The sequence below is a fragment of the Perca fluviatilis genome, chromosome 17 (assembly GCF_010015445.1).
Source record: "Perca fluviatilis chromosome 17, GENO_Pfluv_1.0, whole genome shotgun sequence".
In the NCBI taxonomy this organism is placed as follows: Eukaryota; Metazoa; Chordata; class Actinopteri; order Perciformes; family Percidae; genus Perca; species Perca fluviatilis.
In genome coordinates this window covers 1,107,506-1,132,877 of record NC_053128.1, presented here as the reverse complement: position 1 = coordinate 1,132,877, position 25,372 = coordinate 1,107,506, and the positions used below count along the sequence as shown (strand labels likewise).

The 25,372-nt window shown below is 42.3% G+C and overlaps 1 protein-coding gene across 1 annotated transcript in view; it reads left to right on the top strand.

The window, feature by feature from the left end:
- The window catches only part of megf10 (multiple EGF-like-domains 10), a 105,787-nt gene that overhangs the window by 13,710 nt on the left and 66,705 nt on the right, over positions 1-25,372 (top strand). Inside the window, exons 2-5 of the mRNA XM_039779104.1 lie at positions 12,204-12,339; positions 15,535-15,636; positions 19,679-19,779; positions 23,654-23,746. Of these exons, the coding sequence (XP_039635038.1) occupies positions 12,221-12,339; positions 15,535-15,636; positions 19,679-19,779; positions 23,654-23,746 (415 nt within the window). The 5' untranslated portion in view covers positions 12,204-12,220. The remainder of the gene's footprint in view (positions 1-12,203; positions 12,340-15,534; positions 15,637-19,678; positions 19,780-23,653; positions 23,747-25,372) is intronic.

Sequence of the window (25,372 nt, the reverse complement as noted above, 5' to 3'; positions counted from 1 at the left end):
TGTATAATCATTTATTTCTTTTTAATGGCTCTCACTGGTTTGTGTCCAGGGAACACTACAAAAACGTTTAAAAAATGTTTCAGAGCGAGTCACACTTTTCTGACGGCTCTGCATACAGTGGCTTTACTATTACAGTATGATCTGCATCACCAATGTTGTAAAGAAAACTGCCGTTTGCAAAAAACGTAATGCGACACAAAGAATCTGCTTGATGTTAAAGCCTGTCCACGATGGTTGATGTTAGTGATATGAGGACAGATAAGGTATCTACATATCTGATGGACCTGTCCACGATGGTTGGTTTATAATCTATATCTTTATAATCTGCCTAAAATGGAATGTTAATATGTTCAAAACACACGGTCATGCAGGTGCACAAATTTTTAAAACACATAATGGAAATACTGATAACCATATCAGCCCTGTAAAGGGACAAACACCTCTCTGATCACTTGGCAGCTGTACAAAACACAAAAGCATTTACTGACAGTGGACAAAATGAGTTCAGAGCCAACAATATTTATTTATTTGACAGGGACAATGCACAGCTCCTTAGCAGTACCAGAGTTAACTATAAGCTCATTTCCATCTGTAGTCCCTGGGCAGGAAACCGAGAATAACATCTCTGGCAGAAGGGAAATTTAACACAAAAGTATAGGACAACAATCAAATTTCACAAAGTTTCAAACTCACCCACAACAACAACAACAACAACACAAAAACACCACTCCGACAACAGGAACCACAACATGAAGACAACGCTACAACAACAATACAATTTCACAGCATTAAAACACCACCAACAATAAAATCACAACATTAAGACACCACTACAACTGGACTTCACAACATTAATAAAAATCACACAAATCTGTACTCCTTGTTTAGATGTTTCTAGCCTTCGAGAAAACCGGGCCCCAAAAACTGCATGTATCTGCAAATAAATATTGGCCCATGGCTTGAGTGCAGCCTTTGTCTGGTTCTGGAGGGACTTCAGGCAGCAGGTCTAAGTTCCTTGCAGTCTTTTGTGAGTGGACAGAGAGGCGTCAATACTGTGCTGCCTGGAACAGTGTATCAAAGTTGTGCGGCACAGCCTAATCCGCTCCATTAGGAGATGTGTGTCTGGAGCCCTTTCACACACACAGCATGGCCCTTGTTTGTGCAGCAGTGCAGTTGTCTCTGGGTGGGGAGGGTTTCAGCGTTGGTGGCTGCAGCTGTGCCCTCTCTTCGCTCAGTGAAACCAGAGAGGACTGGCCCTGCTGGCCCATAAACTGCCTGCACAGACACACTGTCAGCAGCAGTGCAGCCACTGGAGACATCTTGAGGTCTTCCTCCATCAACCAGCCAGAAGACAGAGGGCTAACCTTGGGCTAACCTCTAGAAGTCGCTCACTAGCACAGAGAGGTTCATCAAGCAGCTGGAATAAGAAAGCGTATCATGCGCCGAAGTCAGCAGCTGTTTCTGTACCAGTAAGGAAGAAGGCCAGACATATTTAATGTGGACACACCGACAAATCCTAAAGATCCCTCTGGAGATTTAAATGATACTTTGGATTAGATTTTAGCACCTTTTTTAGTACACAAGTCTTTTAACAGTGTACAGGGAGTTTGGTTCTTTTAATATATAAACACATTAAAGACCATGCCAGCATTTTTGTTTCAGCCAATTAATTCATATTATACTTTAAGAGTAGATTTGTATTTTTCTAGTCTATCTTAATACAAGGATACTCCTGTGTACATTGAAATAACTATTTGTGGCTAGAAATCATTCCTCTTGTCCATACTGACGGTGAAGTGGTATCTTCTTAGCTTGAGTCCAACGAGAGACAAAATCAAAATCTGTGAAAACAATGGATTCTAAAGTTCGGCTGAAGCTAACATGAGGCTTCAGCAGTCGGAGTTAGACAAATCCAGTGAGTGTCTTGGTCCTAGCACTAGTATGTGGGTTTAACGCTGATGTTTTGTCCCAGTGTTGTGTTGAAGTCTGTTTCACCTTTTAATAGTGTTTCCCATAGCGCTGTTCTCTGTGGTCAGGGAAACGGCTTCTTTAGGCTGAAGTTAGTTCATAAAACGGTATTGCAAAGATAATTAGTTGGCGTTAGGGTTGAGGTTAAAGAGATCGTTTTAGCTTGATAATGCCCCCTTCACAAAATCAAAATATCTCTTTGCAAACTACAACTTCATACTCTACCTGGAACTTCGTAGAATGTCTTGGTATTTGATCTACTCTGGAAACAGGAAAAGAACTACAGTTGCAATGACCACTTGACTGGGACCAGAATCAATTCATAGTGTAATAACGTGACTGCACAAGATTTATAACACACTCCAAAAAGTGGGTTACTTTGTAAAGGGTCATTTTCCCCATTTTCCCATGCATTGGTGTCTAAGTCACCAATGTGAACAAGAATCGCTGAAATTGGTCCAGTACTGAGCGAGAATGCTGTAATCGGCAGCCATGAACCGGTCTGTAATGTCACCCTACAGGACTAATGTTCAGCATCAGTTAGCGTCCACTTAAAGTTCTGTTTTTGCCGCTGACAGACTCAGATTATTATTCTAAGTGTCTGACAACATTATGGGAAGATGGAGAAGTTGTTTGTGTAACTTACTGATGCCAGGTCAACACATAAACTTTAGCTAATAGCATTAGCTTACCTCCACGCTGTCTGCAGCTCTCCACTTTTGGGACAGCATTTTTCTTAAGGAAGGGGGCCTTTGGTTTAGGATTTCTTCTCCTCTTTGGCTGGCAGTACTCATCCTTGTCAAACGGGTCACTGAAACGGGACCTGAAGGTCTGCATGGCATGGCGCAGTATATGGACTGGAGTGTTAAAGGTGCCCTGCCATACAAAACCGTTTTTACTTGCATTTTTTGAAATATGTTAGGTCCATATGTGTTTGTGTTATGTGGTGAATGTGAGAATGAACTGCTACCTCCTCTGTCAGCTCTAGCCACTGAAAAGAAATAAGCAGAGAAATCAGGCCAATTACAAAAGCTGGTCAGTCTGACATCATGGATCGATGGAGGGGTTACAAACCCCCCCCCACAATAATCAAAACTGGTGAGTGTAACCCACCCCAAACACCTATTGTCATTTCTTTTACATAAATTAAGACATTTGCACAAGGGCATAACTTGGGTTTAACACTGGGGGTTTGAGATTTCCACTTTTAAGCAAAATTTAAATTTTGAGCATATCAAACGCTTCATTTCCTGCATTCTGGTGATTTTTCTGCAAAATTTGTGCTTTATCTGCATCAAGTTATGGTGCAAATGTCTTTAAATATGTAAAGGAAATAATAATATGTTTTTAGGGGGTTGCACTGGACAGTTTTGATGATTAGGGGATTGTAAAATCGTACCGTAAATTACGTCTATGCATTAGCACCATAAATTCATGCACAAATATCCACAGAATGCAGAAAATAAAGTGTTTGACGTTCAAAATTAAAAATTTGGAGATCTCAACCCCCCAGTGTTAAACCCAAAGTTAGGCCCTTGGTTAGGGTCCGTTTGTAGCTGTATGCTAGCTCAACTAGCCACAACTTCAGCCTGTCCAAATCCAAAGGTAAGGTCTATGAAAGCTGCGCAAAGTGTAGCTCGACATTTTGTTGACACAATTCGGAAAGACACTTTCTGCACACCAAAACAACACTCTCCCCACGGTCATTATTGCAAATTGAACCCCTTAATATGCCTGCCAGGTTCTAATTCACAATAATGAAGGGCTTGCTCTACATTATCCCATACTTAGTCATCATAAGGTCATGGTCATAATAGACCAAGACTGAAGCAGCAAATTGAATTAAACAATAACCTATTCCATTACGTATCCTCTCATCAGGAAGAGGAAGAGTGTGGTAGGTCTTCTTGCTCTTTGTTTTTTAATGTTTGATGTTTTGTGTAAAGCACTTTGAGTTGCCTTGTGCTGAAATGTGCTATATAAATAAAATTGCCTTGCCTTGCCTTCTTCTTCTTCTTTTAGGGTAGGGTAAGAAATTGGGTATTTTACAGATATTGTCTTTAGGGTTTATCTTATTCCATTTGTGTATGTGATCTTTGATTGTAAAGTTTTTTTCCATGTCTAAAGTTTGTTCTAGTGTTGACAGCAATGCATTTAGTTTGGGTGGATTTGTCTGTTTCCATGACCTGCTCCATGGCAGCCACATGCAGTAGGCTAAAAAGATGCATGTCCACTGATTTAATCTTTCCTAGTAGATTAATACCCAAGGTATTTTCAATTTATTTAGAGGTTCTTTTAAATCAAAAATATACTTTAGGGTTTTCTCAACCTCTTCTCTGGATTGTTTCTGTTCTTTACATTCCAGCTTCTCCGCTCTGGCTGTCGTTATGTGGCTCCTAAGGGTTTAACCAAGCGTTACAGAGATAGTTTTGTTCCTGCAGCGAACCATTATAAAGTGACATAGGACACCAACTAAGTAGTTCCCAGTGAAACTGATTGTTAACCGTACCGTTTCGAAAAATAAATAATGATTTGGCAGTTGCCACTGGTATAAGCAGGTTGAAGCCCTTCGAGGTGTCCATTATCAGGAGTAAATGGACTCCGGCAGAGCTGCGCGTCGGATGGTTTCGACCTCGCCGTCGTCAATTAATTCCTGATAATGAACACCTTGTCGGGCATTAACACTTACTTATGACTGCTCTCTACCTGTACGACTGTTACATAGTCTTGGTACAGAGACATCATTACCGTATTAGTTCTACCAGTGCTTTTCCTCTGATAATGAATAAAAATGTCACCTGTAAAAGAAGGTCAAGGTGTATGGCGTTTTGAGCTGGCCCACTCTTCACTAGACTAAAGACAATCCTTTATCTACAACGCCCAAAGAATACAGGTGTTATCTCTGGTGCACGTGGGACGGTTCTGGCCCTCCTGTCATCCATTAATTCCTGATAATGGACACCTCGTCGTGCATTAACCCTTAGTTAGTGTACTGTACATAGTATCCTTATTCCCCACTCCATGCTGTGCTGAGCTTGGTGTTTGTTTGAGGTTGTGACAAGGTCAGAGCCTAGCTACCCAATATCAACACTACATATGTAATAATCCATTCCATGTGACATGACTGACTGAGATGTTATATTGGTAATAGTCACATCATCTTGAGAAAAGTGATTGTGTTGGGGGTCTAGCTCGTGGCCTTTCTAAACTCCTGCCTACGGCCCTGATACAAACCAAACCCATAGCTGAATATCTACACCGCCACTGCAGTTGTTTATTGAAATATGTCGGGATGCCCCACCACGACTAAAAATGAGAGATTCCTAGTTGTTAGTGAAACCCACAGGAAAAACCAGCACATCTTATTTGCTGCCTAGAAATAGACAACCAGTAAACATAGCTTACATTACAACTCTAAGCTTCAAATTCTTCAGGCCCACACCATGCATGGGCAGCTCTGTCTGGGTAAATTCCATTTGATGGAGTGGTGCAGCTATACAAAAAAAGCAGTTTCTATTGGTTTTATTTTATTATAGTTTTTATATTCTAATTTCAAAAAGGATTCTTGTGAATTCAGTTTTGGCAGTTTGATTCTTGTTTTTTGTTCCTAAAGCAAGTGAACTCTGATTTCTTATCAAACTGTAGAAGCTTTGCTCCTTGGACAGAAACTGTCTCATATAGCTCTTCCTTGTCATTATAAGAAGCTTTGAAATACCTAAATAACACCAGCACACTGTGGAGCCACCAATTGCTCACTGCATTTCTGTCATTGAGGTAAACAGAATACCACAGCTGTGTAAAAGAGAACGGAGTACCTTCATGTTTGTGGTTCCACAACAGCCAGTAAAGACAGAACTGTGCTGAATACTATTGATTATATGACCCAGATTAGTTTTAATCAAACGTTTATGTTGCCAGACTGAAGGCACCACTTGTAAGGTTCCCATTGAAATTGTGTGGGACTGATGTGTTTAGTTTTGAAAGAATGCTGCAAATTGCAAAACCTGCAGGTCTTCTAGAATGGTCATTCTGATCAGACTGTCGAACAAAAGACTTCAATGATGAACACATTTCATAATCCTCCTTTTTTAAATTATATTTTTATTGAGTTATAACAAGGTCCAAACAAACAATGTAATCCTTCTTATCGGACTTACTTACCTTATCTATCCAAGCCTTCTGTAAAATACAGTTGTAGCTGTCATGGTTGTATGTTTCTGTATACGTTCCGTTTCCTGTTTTATTTTGAAGTCTCTGGTTTTCTGTCTTGTCTGGTCTAGTTTTACTTCCTGTCTTTAGTTTTCCCACCCTTGTGATTGTCTTATGTGTTTCACCTATTGTATCTCCTGTGCCTTGTTTGCTCATTACCTCCTGTATTTAGTCTCTGTCTTTCCTTTGTCTGTTGTCAGGTCATTGTATTATGTTTTGAGCGTCTGTGTGTTTTGTCTCGCAGTTCTTGGTTCCTGGTACCTGTGATTCCTGTTTTGTATTTTTTCCTTATTCTGGATTTATCTGCCTGCTCTTTGCAGGATACCTTTTGTTTGGTATGGACTTTATTTTTGCTTATTAAATCCTCAAACTCTACATTCCTTGTCTGTCTCTGCATTTGGGTCCTACATTTCCTGTAGCTCGTGACAGTAGCAAAGGGAAGTAAATCTGAGTTACCAAAGATAACACAGAAACAGACCGGACCAATAAAGTAGTGTCACGAGGATAAGCTAACCTCGGCTCATAAAACAAAGGAACACAGCTACTAAGGCAAACCTAGCTCGTTACATCAATGGTATTGGTCTCCTCTCCCTGCGTGATTGATTTGACGTGAGAGTGAGACCTAAGCTAGCCTGGATGAATGTATACTTTTCTACCTAAGAGGGGTTGTGCTGTGTTAAACTGGGGGTTGTGCTGTGTTAAACTGACTCACCCAGCCGCTGTTTCAATTCGCACTCTGGGGCCGGGCCTGCTTGCTTCGCGTGACCACCCTGGTTTGCAGCCGTCAGCCTGCAGTGTGCTGCTCCTTTCTGAATCAATCTCCTGGATGAATCCCCTCTTTCCCACCTGCCAGTGGGCTGGGTCAAATCAGATCAACAACCCCACAGCCCTCATGTGTATACGTCAGTCCTGACCCTCTCATCAGGCTAACTACACACACTATCAGCTGACAGACAAAAATGATTATATTCGATCAAGGCAATACCCCGATTTCTCAAACGGTATGTAGAGTTTTCATAACCCAGTTAACAGACCTAGAGAACTCCTTCAGGAGCTGTAGTATCTGATCGGTTTAAGCGTATGCGCATGCTTCAACTGCCCCTCCCCACTCATCAAGAGTGGTTTTTGAACCGGAAATAATCCGTCAGCGCTGTGAGTCATAGTCGTTGCTATGATACTGTGACGGCCCTGTGTAATCTGGCAGGGCCTCTCTGTGGGAGTGATGCCTCTCTGGTCTTACCCATCTTTGTTTCCATCCTTGTTTGAGTTGATTGCAGATCTGGTGCACCTGGGAGCTGGGAGCTGATAAAGCTCCACCTGGTCAGACTAGACTTCTCTCTTCACTACCATCCAGACCTGAACCATGGCCTGATCACCACGCCTTCCACATTTTGTTTTTAAAATACAGGAGTGGACAATCAGCCTTCCAGTGACCCTTTTCATGACAGTAGTTACAATTAGTGTGGACAGCATCACCTCGCGATACCGCCTCAGAGATTGGCGCACCAGCTCTCCAAGAACGCTCACGCGTTGTAGCCCGCTCTCTAAAACCTCCTTTATGAATCAACAAGTACTCATCGGCTGACGTAGCCGCACCTGCCGGGGTGACACACTGCTTCTCACTAACATATGTTGCAATGTAACCAGGAAGCATGTCCTTAAACTGCTCCAAAACCACAAGATCATACAAACCCTCAAAAGTAGTGACCTCCAGCGCAGCAAACCACCGTTTAAAATGACCAGTCAGGTCCCGAGCAAACTCCATATAAGTTTGACCACTACGTCTCTCCCCGGACCTGAAACGTTGGCGATATGCCTCTTGCACTAACTCATACGCTTTTAACACAGCAGACTTAATAGCCGCATAGCCTGAGCTATCCTCTGTACTCAACGAAGAATAAGCTTCCTGCGCCCGTCCCGTAAGCACACATTGAAGCATCAAGGCACAATCTTCATCAGGCCAACCCCTAGCTTTAGCGACACGCTCAAACAACAAGAAAAACGTATCGGGATCTTTCTCATTAAACGGTGGCAGTAGTCGTAAGTTATTAACATCAAAGGAACACACACCTCCAGACAACTGCCTGCTCTGAGCTCCACTGGACCCCTCACCTTCAGCTGCTAAAGCTAAACGGCGCCCCTCCAGATCCAATTTGGCCTGCTCAATTTCTTGCCGAATCCTCTCCACCTCAATTTGCTGTTTCATTAGCAATTCATGTTTACATCGGTCATGCTCAAGCTGAATCAACAACAGCTCCCTCTGCTGATCAAACGATAAGCCCTGAGTCCGAACAAACGCACCCGAGGAAACCGTGGAGACTGGAGAACCATCATCCCCAGCCAACACACCTCTCTCTCTCAACTCTGACTTCAAAACTACCTTAATGTTCTCCTTCAAGCGTTTATCACTTATCACTACCGAGAAGTGTTCCGCAATCATCAGCAATTGCTGATGTGGTGGTGAAGAGAGAGAAGTCTAGTCTGACCAGGTGGAGCTTTATCAGCTCCCAGGTGCACCAGATCTGCAATCAACTCAAACAAGGATGGAAACAAAGATGGGTAAGACCAGAGAGGCATCACTCCCACAGAGAGGCCCTGCCAGATTACACAGGGCCGTCACAATACCATACAACAAAACAGCGATGAGTGAATCAGTGGGACATCGGCAGCAAAAGGCCCACAGAGGCAGCAGCGGACATTAGGAGATGGTTAAACAGATTGTCCATCTCCAGGGCTGTCATCGCTGTGTCTCGGCAAAAAAGTGGAGGGCCCAAGCAGCCCCTGCTGCGGCTGCTGGCCAATGTTAATGTTAGTTAGCTAATGAAGTTAGCTTGCAATTTCCACCCGACACTGGTTACAGATATAATGAGCCCAACAAGTTGTCAGTCATCTGGCGAGAGCACTGTGCTTTCCTATGCTGTGACAAGAATGTGTTAATGAAACATTAAAGTGATGGTTCAGAGTAATTCACCCTAGGGTCCTTTGCACCATGACCTCGAGCCAAACACCCCCCCAGAAGCTTTTTTCACCTGGGTCTAACATTGGGCGAGTTAGCGTAGAGTAGCGTTAGCCGCTGAATAGCTTAGCGCGGGGCTAATGGACCCACATTTGTATCTCTTAAATGACCCCACTAATAATGCCCGAAATGATACCAAACGTCTACACTAGTATATATAGGTTATGTACTCATAAAACGATGGATTGGAAAGTTTGTAAGTACACCAGAAGTTTATGTAAATAACACTTGCCTGCTGGCTTCTGCTCTGTGCGGTTGTTGTTGCGTGCTAGACGTGCGTGCTTAGTAGCGTAGGGACATCTACAAATTACAACACTGAAAAGAGATGCAACAAAAATATTTTTAATTTAACTTATTTTTTGAAGTAAGTGCTGTAATATAACTAGCAGGAGACAAGTAATAATTGAGGTAAGTTTGGAGACATTACCTTATTTAATCATTAAATTAATACATATTTTTGTTGTATCTCTTTTCGGTGTAGTAATTTATAGACGCGCCTAAGCACTCGTCTAACTGCAGGTAGCAGCAGCAGCAACAGAGAGCAGAAGAGAGCAGGCAAGTGTTCATAAACTTCTGGTGTACTTACAAACTTTCCAATCCATCGTTTTATGAGTGCATAACCTATATATACTAGTGTAGACCTTTGGTATCATTTCGGGCATTATTAGTGGGGTCATTTAAGAGATACAAACGTGGGTCCATTAGCCCCGCGCTAAGCTACTCAGCGGCTAACGCTACTCTACGCTAACTCGCCCAGTGTTAGACCCAGGTGAAAAAAGCTTCTGGGGGGGTGTTTGCCTCGAGGTCATGGTGCAAAGGACCCTAGGGTAAATTACTCCGAACCATCACTTTAAGTTGTAACATTTTACTAAGTGAGATGCCGTTCGGTGTAATTTTGACATAGGTCAACCAGAAGAAACAGCCAGTTGTGCGCTGGCAGAGCGCCACCTACTGTACCGGAGGTAGAGTTACTCCGTCATTCTTCCTGTTCTTCCCTGCTCATGCATACGGGGAGAACCGGCATAACCCGGTTATTCACTAACCGCGGTAAGACCATACCATGGTTACTGCTGTGCATGTAAACACACTGACAGACTAAAACTTTACAGTAGCTAAAATACAAATACAGTATAAAAAATAGAATATTAAATAGAACATGGAAAACCAAACCCAATGCAACCAGAAAGGTAGGGTTTACATTCATGAAACTCAAATTACTTTACAAAAAGGAGTAATAAAAAACAAATGATAGGCGTACAGGTGTAATGTACATAATCCAACTTTGCCATCTTTTCAAGAACTTGTCCTGTTGCAGTTTAATAGAAAACACAATTCTTTAAATCATCAAGATATCCTAAATAATGTCAATCCAATCATCAATTTTAAGTATGTCTGGCTTTAGCCACGTTCTAGTAATTGTTCACAATGACTAACATGGTGATGCTGGGCAGGTATAATGTTTACAGTGTTCAACATCATAGCATAGCGTGTTAGCATGCTAACATTTACTAATTAGCAGTGATGGCAAATGTCATAAGTTCTGCAGGTTTTTGGTCATAAACCAAAGTATTGAAACAGGGACATTTTGACCCGATGATGGAGCCATAAAAGTTGAAGGATTAAAAAAGTAATTAGAATTCATCTTGAGGGAACATTAATGTCTGAACCAGTGACAATCCATCCAGCAGAGATATTTTAGTGGTGGACCTGGCTGACCATGCCATCCCTACTTCTCACAAACAACAGATATACTTTGCATCAATCTCACAGCAGCCCATCACATTGCACAAGCAGGAGTGAAAGTGTGTTGGTCCAACACATTCACACTCCTAACTTGTCAAATACAGCAGCTCGGTCAATACCCCTTGGCGTCATTTTTCAACACTCTGGGTAAACTGTTGGCACCATTTTTCAGTGTGCAGGGGATCCCATTGTCAATTCAGAAACTACTTTAGGTTTAGGAAAATATCATGGTTTGGGTTAAAATGACTAGATTAGTTATTAGGGCTGTCCAGATGAACGCGTTAATAACGAGTTAACACAATATCCTTTAAACGCCACACTTTTTTTTAACGTGCGATTAAAGCATGCACAGTCTGTGATTTCGCTCCATAGTTTAGGAAATCAGGAAACTGCAGTAGTAACTTTGTGGACAGTGTTGCCAACTTGGAATTTTCTTGCTAGATTTAGCGACTTTACAGACCCTCTTAGCGACTTATATATATATATATATATATATATATATATATACAGCCATATAGTCTTGGAGATGAGACGGCGGACGGGAGCGGGTCTTAAGGCCGTGTTATGCTTCTGCGTTAAATCGACGCCGTGGTTACGTACGTAGGTACGTGGAGATACCGACTCTACGCCATAGGCTGACGTGCACCTCTCAAAAATTTAACCACAAGTCTCGGCGACACACGTCGCTCGGTCGTGGCTTGGTAGCGTCTCATTTCCTGGTTCTCCTTCTCCATAAACAACATGAAATCAAGGAGAGGGTTAACTTTTCCTGCTCCAGATTTCCCACCGTGGTCAGAAAGAACCGGGGAGACACTTTGTTTCTCTCACTAGGACTCTAGAGTCGCTACTCGCTCTTAAGTGAATCTCTCACTCGCTCTACCACACACTCCCCATACACACACACACACACACACACGCACACACACACACACACACGCCAGCCCTGCTATTCTATTAAAGAGATCGACGCACACACCAACTCACCAGTTTAAACTTCAGGTCATAATGTAGGCTACGGAGAAAGCTCTGCGTGGAGCCTCCACAGAACCATACATAAGCCTTAAGAACTTCATAGCCTACACTTGAGACTCGTGTTGTCCCACCTTTGACAGAAACATACAATACACATACTTTCATGTTTTTTAACGTCTTTACTAAAGGATTACCTTATTTAAATTGCTTTGTGTCTTTTGAATATTTTGTGAATCTGAAAGCTTCCGATGCAGAAAGTTAACGTGTCCATTTCCTCATCCTTCCCTGTCTGAAGGTGCAGCTCTGCCTGAGATGGCCACATCACTGCGCTCCCACAGGACACTCCTATTGGCCGTGGCCTTCTGTTTCCTGCCTTGCATCACTTCCTCCCTCAACCTGGAGGATCCCAATGTCTGCAGCCACTGGGAGAGGTCAGTCACAATGCTGCAGTCATTTCTTTAAAAGCCATTTAACCAGGCTCAACTTTTGTTGCAATACAACATGACGTCATCTAGCAAGCGTTGACCAATCAGTTTCATGCAAGTGAACATTCCTGGTTGATTACGTTGTAACTCCAATGCCATATTCTGACACCTAGTCCACCAGGTGTGTCTGCGCTGCGTTCCAGCGGCACTGCTTTCCCGGCCACTCAAGACCATTAGCTGCAAAGAAGCACGTCTCAGAAGCTCTCTGCTCTGCTCCGCTAAGAATACGTGCCAAATCTATTTTTTACTGAGCCGCGGGGGCGTTCCATCCATGTCGTTCATAACTGGACTAATTGGAAGAAACCCTTTAACTCTGTAGACTAATTGCTATAATGAGAGAATCCCAAATATCCAGGAAAAATGACCAAAACCTCTAAATCAGAGGGTCGGGCATGCAAAACGCTCTGCTTCTGAGACGCTTCAGGTGACGCATGGCGGACCACGGCGCAGCTGGAACACGGCTGATGGAATTCCAGCGTTACTGTTTACCTGGTGATTGTCAAGGCAAAAGATAGTTATTGGCTTGCCCAGTTTGTTAATAGCCGTGCATGTTTATTTCAGCTGCCCAGTTTGTAGATGCTAGTTAGATGGCACAAACAGTTGGCCTAATCGCTGCTGGCCAGGCAACCCAAAGGCCGAGGTTATGTTTCTATTCCCGGAGACACATATGATGCGGGGGGGTCTAGGGGATACTTCCCCAGAAAATGTTGAGCATTAAACACTTCATTTCCTGCATTCTGGTTTTGACTGTAGCCCCAAATGTAGGCAACACAAAGTTTAGCTGCGCAATAATATTACTACATTTAGTTTGAAGTTCCCGAGACGTTTAGTCTATGGTTCAGGTTCTCACAGAGCTCCGAGCAGACCCGTCCGTCGCTTTGTGTCCACTCTCTGTAAAAGTAGTTGGTGGTGGTCTTCCGAGGTCTGGGCTGTTTCAGGTAATTATAAGGACACGCTCTTCTGCAGAGATGATGTAGCAGATGTGTCACGCCTGTGCTCCATGTATTTCTGCTGTTGTTTCCCACCTCCGATGCAGAGCAGCAGAGATTGAATTGCATTTGTACTTCAGTTTGACATTGTACTGTGCAATTGTATGTGACAAATAAATAAATGTTCTTCTACATAAAACTTTTGGCTGATTTCCGAATTAAAGGAAAGCTTGGAAATCCGTTAAGTGAGCTGTGAAAGAAGAAAGGTGGAGGCCGATTTCCCAGCTATATTGCCTTTCAGTGACTAATCTGAGGAAACAGCTGCAGTAGCACTCAGAGCCTCCCTCTGTGCTGTGGTCCGAATAAAGATTCACAGGAAGACCAGACAGTGAAGAGACACAGTTTATCAAGCTAATGATAATAAGGCTTCTTAAGAAAGTCTCAGTCCCACTAACATCTTAAGACTTTGGCAAAATTGTGGCAAAGAGTGTGCATGTGCCTTTTCTAAACAACAGTGATTTAATAAAAATCTGAAGTCAGTCATTAGGAGAAAGCAGTACAGACTGTGCTAACTCTTTAGTGTCAGAGATGTATTTACTTAATGCTGAAACAATTAGTTGAGCCACAGAAAATTAATCTACGGCAATATTTTAGAAAGAATGTTTGTCATTTATCAGATATTCTCAGTTTCCTTAAAATGAGGATTCGCTGCCTTCCTCTGTTATTTAAATTGAATATTATGCAGGTTTTTGGCCAGACTAAATAAGCTATGTGAAGACATTTCATAGACTAACCAATCCATTAAACAATTCAATAATAAATACTAAAGTGGAACTAACAATAATCAACAATCAATAATGAAAATCATCCTTAACTGCAGCCATACAGCAAGTAACTGAAAAAATATATATGCATGCCTCCAAAGAGCCTGTGGTAAGAGCAGTTCACGAGGCAGTCATAAGGTAGCTTTTGTCACCCCCCCTCCAAAGTCTCTTTGATTTGCTGTGAGACACAACCTTTATAAAACACTCAGTGATGGAGGGCCACACAGAGTACAGAGCATGCTGGAGAAGGGGGGGGGCTGCTGATAATCCTGCCTTGGCACACACACACACACACACACACACACACACACACATACACACACACACACACACACACAGTATGTATAGTGTATACTAGGGCTGGACGATTTTGGCTAAAATCATAATCACGATTAATCGAAGAAGTTACCTTGATTACGATTATTGAACGATTATTTAAAAAAAAAATCTTTTCTTATAGGCTACTGTAAATATGTTCACGGTTATTTTTTCTAATGAAAGAGTGCATTATCCTATCTTTGTGATTCTAAAATAAGGAAACAACACACAGATAGCAATTAATGCTTATTTATTAAATATTTCAAACAACTGAACTTAAATCTACAACTGAAGATTAAGTTTTAAGTTTTAATGTAAACAGGCGGAGTCACGCGACTACACACGCGTTTTAAGGGGAAAGTACGTTAACACACAGTGGCGGCACGGAAATATTATTAGGATTAAAAGACCGAAATAATCGACTTGGTAAAATTACGTCGGTTATAGGCTCTGAATTTCGATTTCGATTATTTTTCGATTAATCATCCAGCCCTAGTGTATACATACTGCCGCTGTTTTGGTTTGAAAACTCCGGAGTTGTTCTGTAGTCGGGACGGACACAAATGGAGACATTTGGAAACGAGGACCTCCTCCTTTCTTTTTTTCCCCCCCCCCCCTCCCCCCCTTTTGGGGGGGCCCCTCTCCCAACCCAATCTAATAAAACCATGCTCTTACTTTTCACCGTTGTTTTTCAACGTCAATCTGCTTCCTGTTTACACCGGCACACACATGCCCAGTGTGTGTGTGTGTGTGTGTGTGTGTGAAAGCTCATGTGATATGTGATGTCAGACGTGTTATTATGGACGCAGATTAGTTCAGCTAAAAACCTTGTGTGGTCGGAGATGGATTTGTTTTTCAAAACGTAAAAATTAAACGTAGCAGTGTAGATGTAACCCTAATGATGCCCTGATTCAAACAGTCAGTGGTTAGAAGAGTGTGTAAGCCGGTGGTTCTGTTCACACACACATACCCCCACACACACACACACACACACACACCACACACATACATTTCCACACAGACACGCACACACCACACCCACTGATATGTGTCTTTTCCTGTGCTTGCAGTTATTCGGTGACAGTGCAGGAGTCCTATGCTCATCCCTTTGATCAGATTTATTACACCAGCTGCACCGACATCCTCAACTGGTTTAAGTGCACCAGACACAGGTGAGACAGTGTGTGTGTGTGTGTGTGTGTGTGTGTGGAGAGAGTGGTGCTTCGTTAAAGGACCATTCCATTGTTTTTGCATGCTATCACCTATGTACTGTACAGTATACGTGTATTTAACTTCACCTATCTGCCAACCATTTTCCAAACCCCAACCACAGTGCAGGGCTGTAGTACTTGAGTCAGAGTCTAGACTATTGTGTCAGCCTTGTCTTGGACCCGTTGGTATCTGGACTAGACCATTGGACTGGCCAAATATTCTAGTTGGTCTCGATCGAGTCCAGCACTATATGCTTTGGTTTTAAAGTAACTTCGTCCTTCAAAACAAATCCATTGATGAAGCTTGCTCGTTCAGAAAACAGATATTAGTTTAATTTAAAATCCATCTAGAACGGGTGTTGCCATTGGTCGCCTGGGATACACCTGGCTGCGTTATATATCTCAATCATCAGACATCAATCAGTTTCATTTTGGCCACAGACACAACGTCAGAGAGCACTTTGTACTCTGGATTCTTCAGGACAAGTCATAAGTTCAAGAATGGGAACATATCAGATTTTTTAGTGACACCTGTGTTGCTTGTTATTTGTTACATTTTCCATCAGCAGTCCAGAATGTTCTTGTTACACCAGAATAAAAAGACTCAACATCTAAAATGTGAAGCTGCACTTTAGCTTTATGTCAAATTGATCTATTAAAGTAAATAATATGGCCTAATTTCATCCTACAATGTATAGTAATGTTGCAAAATGATCATCTTGAAATAGAAGATATACTGTCTCTCACATCTATCTATTTATAATCTATCTATCTATCTATAATTGCAGGAACGTCTGTCTGTCTGTCTGTCCGTCTGTCCGTCTGTGTGGGTGTTAAGCGCATATCTCTCGAACCGTTAGTCCGATGGATTTCAAACTTGACATGTGTCTTGCTATGGTCACGAGTAAGTGCAGTGCCAGGTTTGACGTTGTTTGGATTAGAAATGCAAAAGATATCGTTAAATATATCGGTAAAAGAAGCACACATTGGCTTTTGCCGCTCTAGGCACTAGCCACTCCACCTCTGCTCACTGAGTGAGCAGTGAGCAGGAGCAGAGAGAGAGAGAGAGAGAGAGAGAGAGAGAGAGAGAGCAGCGCAGCTTTGGCAGCTAAACTGTGTGCAAAGTAGCACTACTTTGGACTGTCTTTGACTTTTAATAAACAAACGACAATTCCCGAATTTAAGGACGTTTCAGAATCCCACACATGCAAAGCACAACCAGCTACAACAAGTGCAGACAGAGCATGATGTCACTTATAGGCAAGCTATCTATCTTATAAAGTGAGACGTATCTGTATATACTGTATGTGTGTCTGTGTTTGGGGGGGAAGGTTACCTGCACATCTGCGCCTCTGACTCTTTTCCTGCTATTGTATTAAATTGCTGTGAGCTGGCAGAACATAACATAGCCTAATCTCGGAGATTATTCCCTCAGAGCGCTGTGCAATGCGAGCAAATCTCAGAGCTAAACCGGGCATATAGCCTACATCAGATTTCATCACCCTGCTCTAACTCTGAGAACCCATGGTATCGGCGCCTATGTCTTCCTCTGATGCAGACGTAGCCTACACTAAGTCAATAGATAGTAGGCTATACAGTGGAGTTGCATATTAAGTGGTTCAGGGTCCTTCTGTAAGTCATTTTGGGGTACACTTTGGTTTTGATAAATTCTACAAGCAGCAACACCACAGGCCGAGTAATCAGCCCGTTTTCAACGGGCACAGCACTAGTCACATAAATTATGAATAGGTAAGTAAGTGGTCTTGAAGAGGATTCTTTTTTTTCTGTCTCAGTTTGGACTGTCTCTAACTCAGTCTTGACTTGGTCTAGACAAAGTCCTGGTCTTGGACTAGACAGATGTGGACTTGACTACAGCCCTGCCACAGTGTGCTCTTTCCGGCTCCCAGACTCGAACGTTGCTCAAAGAGATCATGTTTTCTTTTCTTTTATTATCTTTTATGGGGGGGGGTACACAGTGTACTGTAGACAGGGTTTCTGCAGAGTCTTTAAAAAATATCAAAAAAAGTCAAAAATTTCAAAATCAAAATTGTAGGCCCTAAAAAGTCTTGAATTTGCTGAAGTATTGTGTTCTAGCTTGCTCTTAAATTATTAACTATGTCAACGTAACACAACACGGTCTCACAGAAGTTCGTGAAATGGTCATCTTATTTGTAATCTATTGATTTGTGTACATGGACACGTTTATGTCATTTTTTCCGTGGTGGTCAGCACCAGAGGCGGAGTGGCAATTGGGAGAGTCGGGACTTTTCCCAGTGGGCCGGTAGTGTTTCGAGGCCGCGAGGGCCGGTCTGATAATAGTTATACATTGCAAGTTCTTAGCAACACCATCCGGCGGCCTGGCCGCTGGCCAAACTGTGCAGCCTCTGCTCAACCCGTACAGTGGGCCGATAGTCTATTAAATTTCCCGGTAGATTTTTTGGTCCCACTCTGCCGATTATCAACACGTAATGGGAAGCATCTATACGGAGGTTGGGCTTAGGAAAAGAAGAACGGTGAAAGGACACGTCACATGCGGGAAACGATCCCCGGTCCTGTGTTGTTTGACCCATCCACCCCCCCAACCAACGTCCCTGCACGGAGTTTTGGCTTTTCATACTACTCGCTACCGTAGTCACTCTTAATGCTACGTCATCTTCTCATTGACTTTACATTGGCATTGTTTTCCAAAGAATCGGGCTGTGATCACGAAATATGCTTCCCATTGAAATACAATACTTTAAAAAACGTGCTGACCACCACGAAAAAAATGAGATAAAGGTGTCCGTGTACACGAATCAATAATATAATAACGTGACCATTTAACGAACTGCCGTGAGACTGGGTTGTGTAACACTACCTCTAATGCTCTTTGAAATGTTCCCGCAGCGCTTTACAATGTTTCTTTTTAATTCTGTGGTGTTGTAGTTCTTTCTGGCGCTAGTCCAAATAAAACTTGCTGTATTATGACCTCAAATGAGACCAACATACTGCAGCCGATCTACTGTAGACACCAGTCCTATTATGTCAGTGAGGAAATCGGGGAATTGTTTCAGACACTGTTTCCGGACTCTGACATCTGACTTTGTTTTTTTATGTTGTGATATAGGTATTCAATTTTATTCATAATGGTCCAAAAAAGGTCTTAAAAAGCTATAAATTTGACTTGGTTAAACCTGTAGAAACCACCATGTGTACAGCAAGGCCATGAGTTATATTCTGTTTTATTTTCAAAAAGGTACTGTTAGGGCCCCTCGCCGTATTCTGTATTGTACCTTTCATAGATTTGTGTGTGTGCCTGTTTTTTTAACTTCCTGTTTCCAGTGTCCACACCGAGGCTTGATGTTGGCAGCAGCTCATTCCTCCTTGTCCTCCAAACATTTGCTAATCTGTGCATTTGTGTGTATTTAAAGCATTTACTTTAGTTATGCATGATTATGATTGAACACAGCCTCATGGTCTTCATCAGGACAGAGTTTAATGATCACTGGCCCCATGTATAGACTATACACTCTCCATGCCACATTTTATATCACACGATAAAGTGATAATGTGAGCATGGAGTCATTACCAGGATGGCCGAGTGGTTAAGGCATTGGACTTAAGATATAATTGGCTACAGCCCTCATGGGTTTAAACCCCACTCCTGTTAGATTTCAATTATTGGCTGGCTGTGTTTCAGAGGTAGACCACCATGTCAAAATGTCCTTTCCCTATCATCCATGATGTAATTGTTTTGTGGACTGCCTTTTTGAAGCCTTTCATTTTTGAATACAGGTGTTGCCATCTTGGTGTGTGTGTGTGTGTGTGTGTGTGTGTGTGTGTGTGTGTGTGTGTGTGTGTGTGTGTGTGTGTGTGTGTGTGTGTGGATGGGGGTAACGCTTAAGGCTAGAAAAGCGCTATAAAAAAGCAGTCCATCTACAGAATAACCAACATTGTGTCTAGTAGCATTTCCTTCACTGAGTTTCCGATCCTGTATGTGACCTCACTTCCCGTCTGTGTGCAGGGTGAGCTATCGGACAGCCTATCGAAGAGGAGAGAAGACCATGTACCGGAGAAAGTCCCAGTGCTGTCCAGGCTTCTACGAGAAGGGAGAGATCTGTTCTCGTGAGTATCGCACGCACGCACACACAGACACACACACACACACACACACACACACACACACACACACACGGTAAGTCCATAAATAGTCACGTTGTCAGAAATTGGCCTGAAACCTGTGGACACACATTCAGATTAGATAGAATGTATAATAACGTGGCAGAGTATTGTACAGAGTCTGAAGTTGTAAGTGGATACTGACACATGATGTGATTGGGCCAGCTGGATATATTACTGTAAACCAGTATTATATGTTATTATATGTATTATATGTGTTCTGCATAGATGGCTGGGCTGCCGTCATTAGGCTTTTTTTAAACTGACATCCTAAAGGTTCAGTTTGTTATCATGGCAAACACAAGGTGTGCTTGTGTAACTATGTGGATGACATGCTCATTTGTGTTAAGAAACACTAACTCTTTCCACTCACAGACCTAACCATTCAATAATTGATACACAGCATATCCATGTATCATTTGTTTGTTTGAAACATATGAGAAGTCTGCTCCCATATTTTGTAGAACATGGACTTACGATATGTGACAAACAATTGTTGCAAACAATTGTCATGTGGTGACACACAGACAGGTGACAAATTAAAGGTGGTTTGACAAAAAGACAATGAAGATCACCGAATGGTTAGATGAGTATGAAAATGATGTGCATGTATGACTTTTAAAGTCACCATTGAAGTAGTCTCCCGTTGCCAGATCTATCTCCACAGCGCTGTGAAAGAACGGGGCTCAGCCTCCAACGCTGTGTACAGGTTTTATTACATACTTTCTTTATCTGAGACCGAGACAAGACCGAGACACATTCAAAAAGTGGTCTTGAGTACTACAACACTGCCTGATAGTGGAGATAGTGGGAGAGGAAGAACATCTAATAACCCGCGTCAGGCTTTATCCCAGCTGTGTTCATGTTTAACCAGACCAGCACTGAGGAAACTGGGAACCAATGGCTGTGGCAAGTCAGAAAAACAGAAGCTTTGTCTTCTACATGTGACTTCACTGGCAGGAACAGGTGTGAAGCCACAGTGGCAAAAACAACTGTTGTCCAGCAGCGACAGTAAAATAAATCATTCTGTTAACACGCAGGCTGCTGTTCTGATGCTGGAAGTAGTCGGTGATTTAAAAAAAAGCCATAAAATCTGTGTGCTTTGGTGGAGACCACAGTTTAATTCATGCAGAGGCTGTGATAATGCGCCCCGGGACATCAGAGGGGGATTTTATTTTGGAGTAAAAAGGCTCTCTTCTATAAGCAACTATCACATGTTGCTCATCGACGAAACACTGCAGGAAGGAGGATTCGTCAGATACTCCAGGCAACATGGCATTTCCAGATGGGATTAAGATAGGAAAGGAAGTCTGATTGCTTTTTGGCTAAATTTAGTACATGTTCTTGGATAGAGTCAGTGTGCCTGCTATATTTTAGAAATAAATATTTAAAAAAATTAATAAAAAGTTTTTGGAGAGATTTAGCATTACAAAGCTATATAAATGTCTGCGGATGACAGAGAGCTTCTCCTTCCTATTCCTCGTTAGGGTTAAAAAGACAAGAAATCTGGTTGGAAACATTTCAATCAGGAGAGACTTCTTTTTGAGTTAACCATTATTTATTGACATGTGCACAATAAAAATGATAAATGGGAAAATGTCTTTGGTGATTAAACCCTGTTGTTTGACCTTCAAATCAAATTCCCACCGTGAAGTCATCATATTTTAAAGGGGGCAGAGAAACTGTGAACGGTGTAGGCAGCTGTTGGATAGAGTGCAGCATTTAGCAGCTAGAGACAGATATTTCCCTCAGGAGCTGGTGGAGACCAAAACAGAGCTTAATGAAGAGTGAATATTGAACATTGAATATTCATCATGTGGATACAAACCCATCTTAAAGCGTGTACTGCAAGGGTTGATTCTGGGTCCAGTCCCTTTTTACTTATACATAAATTATTTGCGCTAAAACTAACCATTGCTGCAGAGCAGCTATTATTAGTTCTGGTTTTGATTCAAGGTTTCAATGCATTTATTGTCAATATGCGTGAAAATGCCACCAGTGCATTTCCATCCAATGAAACACTTCAACATGTACACTGTAGACACAATATACAATCACACAGAGTTACACACAGTGTAACAGTGAAAAGAAGTAAACATGAAAACAATCATTTAAAAACCTAAAAGCAATAGAAAGAACCTAATCGTAATAAAAAGACTCAAATCTATAGACATGAACAGATAGAAAAGTCTCATTGCCTGTGGATAAAAGCTGTCTGTTTAGTGATTTGTGTTTGCCTTGATGTTATCACTTACCCAATGGTAGCAGTAAAAATGGATGAGTCTTGTCTCTTATGATTGCTTGTGCAATTTTTTTCTACATTAGGTGTAGTATATCATATCCAAGTCTGGCTGTAAAATCAGTGCCTTATTTGCATTCTGGTGTTTTCTGAGTGTAGTGGCTCAGAACAATTCTGCTTTAAACATGAACCTCATTTGAAATTAGTGTCTTCTTGCAACAGAAAACGTAACTTTTGTATGCATGTGGACATGAAAGCTGGTTAAAAAATCAGTCAAACCGCTTTGAGAACAATCGGATTTCTTCCCGGTGAAAAATGTTTAGAGCCGAGAACAGTGATTATATATACCTTGAGTGACATCCTGTAAAAAAAAAAGTGATCCAATCTTATTTTGAATTTGGTCAAGTGAAGTCTGCTTGTTTCACAAGAGAGTCCGATTAGAGTGGCAAGTCCTAATGTACTAATACAAGTCTTAATTCTACATATCTGTAAAAGTGAAAGTAAGGCTACATTTACATTGCTAAGTTTTGGTTTTTAAGCGTTTGAGTTTTGAGCCAAAAGTGACGATCCAGGTGACGTAGCAGCGACAGCGGCATCAACGGGTTGCTGCGCTTCGGTGGCCGTCATGTTGAATGAAAACAAAAAGCTGCTTGCCGTCGCTGCGCTATCGTCATCATGTAAAGCCCGCCTCGACGGTTGTGATTGGTGTAAATCCCGCCTCAACGGTTGTGATTGGTGTAAATCCCGCCTCAACGGTTGTGATTGGTGTAGAGCCCGCCTCAACGGTTGTGATTGGTGTAAATCCCGCCTCAACGGTTGTGATTGGTGTAGAGCCCGCCTCAACGGTTGTGATTGGTGTAGAGCCCGCCTCAACGGTTGTGATTGGTGTAAAGCCCGCCTCAACGGTTGTGATTGGTGTAAATCCCGCCTCAACGGTTGTGATTTGTGCTTCGATTTGGAAAAATTGGAAATGGGCTCTTGGCCAGACTGACAAATCTCAAATTTGCCAGAAGTTTGTCAGGGTTTTCCCAGGCTACAACATTCTGGTATACTGGACATAAACAGGAGGCAGCGTGGAGACTCCTCCCCCTGCTGGTAGTTGCCAGGAGAAACGTTGGCCCCTAAAGCGGAGACATTTGGAAACACTTCTGACCCGTTTTGGTTTGGAATCTGCGGGGTTGGGTTGAAGTCTCAACAGCGACACTGACGCCAACGTTTCTCCTCCTGATTGGTTCTTATCAGTCACGACGTCTTGTTCTCTGAGGGAAAAGCTACTAACGTTACCATGGCAACTTCCACCAGTGGGCGGAGTCTCCACGCTGCCTCCTGTTTATGTCCAATATACCAGAATGATGATGAGATATGAGGTTTGAGAGTAAGTTAGTTTAAACAGAGATTAGTTCTTCTACTGGAGATAAAAAAACACTTTTGGCTCAAAACTCAAACAGTTAAAAACCAAAACGATGTAAATGTAGCCTAAGAATTGAAGCTTTTATTTCTTCAGCCCTTTGTGACTAATTGTAACGCTGATCTATTTGTGAGTGTCCTGATCCCTGTCTTCCTGTCTCCTCCATGTCTCAGCTCATTGTGCAGAGAGCTGTGTTCACGGCCGCTGCATGGCCCCCAACACCTGCCAGTGTGAGCCGGGCTGGGGGGGCTCCAACTGCTCCAGTGGTAAGTCCTCCAGCTGTTGCTGTCTGTGAGTACTCCTTTCTTTGCAAGTGTGACTCTGGTTTTTCTGTGAAAGCACTCTGAACTCACGAGAAAAACAGACGCTGGTGTCATATTACCGCGCTGTGCCTCTCCGGCAGTCTCAGGAGCTGAGCCTGTTCTCACACATGCAAACAAAAGTTTAAACACTATACTAACTACTGACTATTTTGACAATCGATTAATCGGCTTGAGGCATTTTGTTTTGTTTTGTTTGCAGCTTGTTAGATGTGAATATTGTTCTAGTTTCTTCTTTCCTCTGGGACAGTAAACTGAATATCTTTGAGTTGTGGACAAAACGAGACATATGAGGACATCATCTTGATTAATCGACAATGAAAATAATCGTTAGTTGCAGCCTTACCCGTGAACATTAATCCCAATGATAACCAATCACTATTTAACCACAATTTCTATGTATAAAATATCAACATTTTGAAGACATGTTGTCATGCTCAGATTGTTTGTGCTTCCTTCTCTGTGGTCCGGCTAAGCTCAACAGGCCCTCACTTGAGGCTGATAATTTTTAATTGAATTAATCTGCACAGTAGCTACATTACAGTTCTGCCTTTCACTTAGACCTCCAGATGCTCCATGATACGCACACACAGTTGTGCGTATCAGTGGGCCAGCTGCGAGTAGCTCCCTCATTTCCGTAGCAGCATTGCGTTATGTGTATTTTTCAAACATGGGTAGATGAAGTATCTTATCTTAAAGTGATGGTTCGGAGTAATTTCACCCTAGGGTCCTTTGCACCATGACCTTGAGCCAAACACCCCCCCAGAAGCTTTTTTCACCTGGGTCGAACAATGGGAGAGTTAGCATTATCAGCTGAATAGCTTAGTGCAGGCGCTAATGGATCCGAGAGTGTCTCTTGTACGTTACCCCACTAATAATGCCTGAAATGATACCAAACTTCTACACTAGTACAAATAGTTTATGTACTCATAAAACGATGGATTGTAAAGTTTGTAACTACACCATAAGTTAATGTAAATAACACTTGCCTGCTGGCTTCTCGTCTCTGCTGTCCATTAGCCCCTGATAACGTTAACTCGTCCAATGTTCGACCCAGGTGAAAAAAGCTTCTGGGGGGGTGTTTGGCTCGAGGTCATGGTGCAAAGGACCATAGGGTGAAATTACTCCGAACCATCACTTTAAAGACTGGGTCATCTCATCTGAGGTCATGTCACTCTATGGCTTGTTGATGTTTACCAGCTCAGTTGGTCTGTCCACTGTCTTGAGATTGGCAGCTCTTTGCCTATGAAGTGTGTGTGTGTGTGTGGGTGTGTGTGTGTGTGTGTTTTGGATTTACTGTACTTTTTAGTTGTTGTAGTAGTTGTAGTTTTTATGGTAGAAAGAAAGTAGTTCCTTCATGGCACTGCTTAACAACCAGGTCTGTGGATTAGCTTGAGTGACCTGGTCATGATTTGTGGAAAGAGACGTTGCTGTTGATTATTTTAATTAAAGTATTTTTTTGGCGATTTGAGCACCACAAGCTGAATGTCATCTAGTTCCATTATATAAAAGAGAAGGCAGACATCTCCAACCCTGGCCATCTCACACCAAAACTATCTAGACTCATAAATA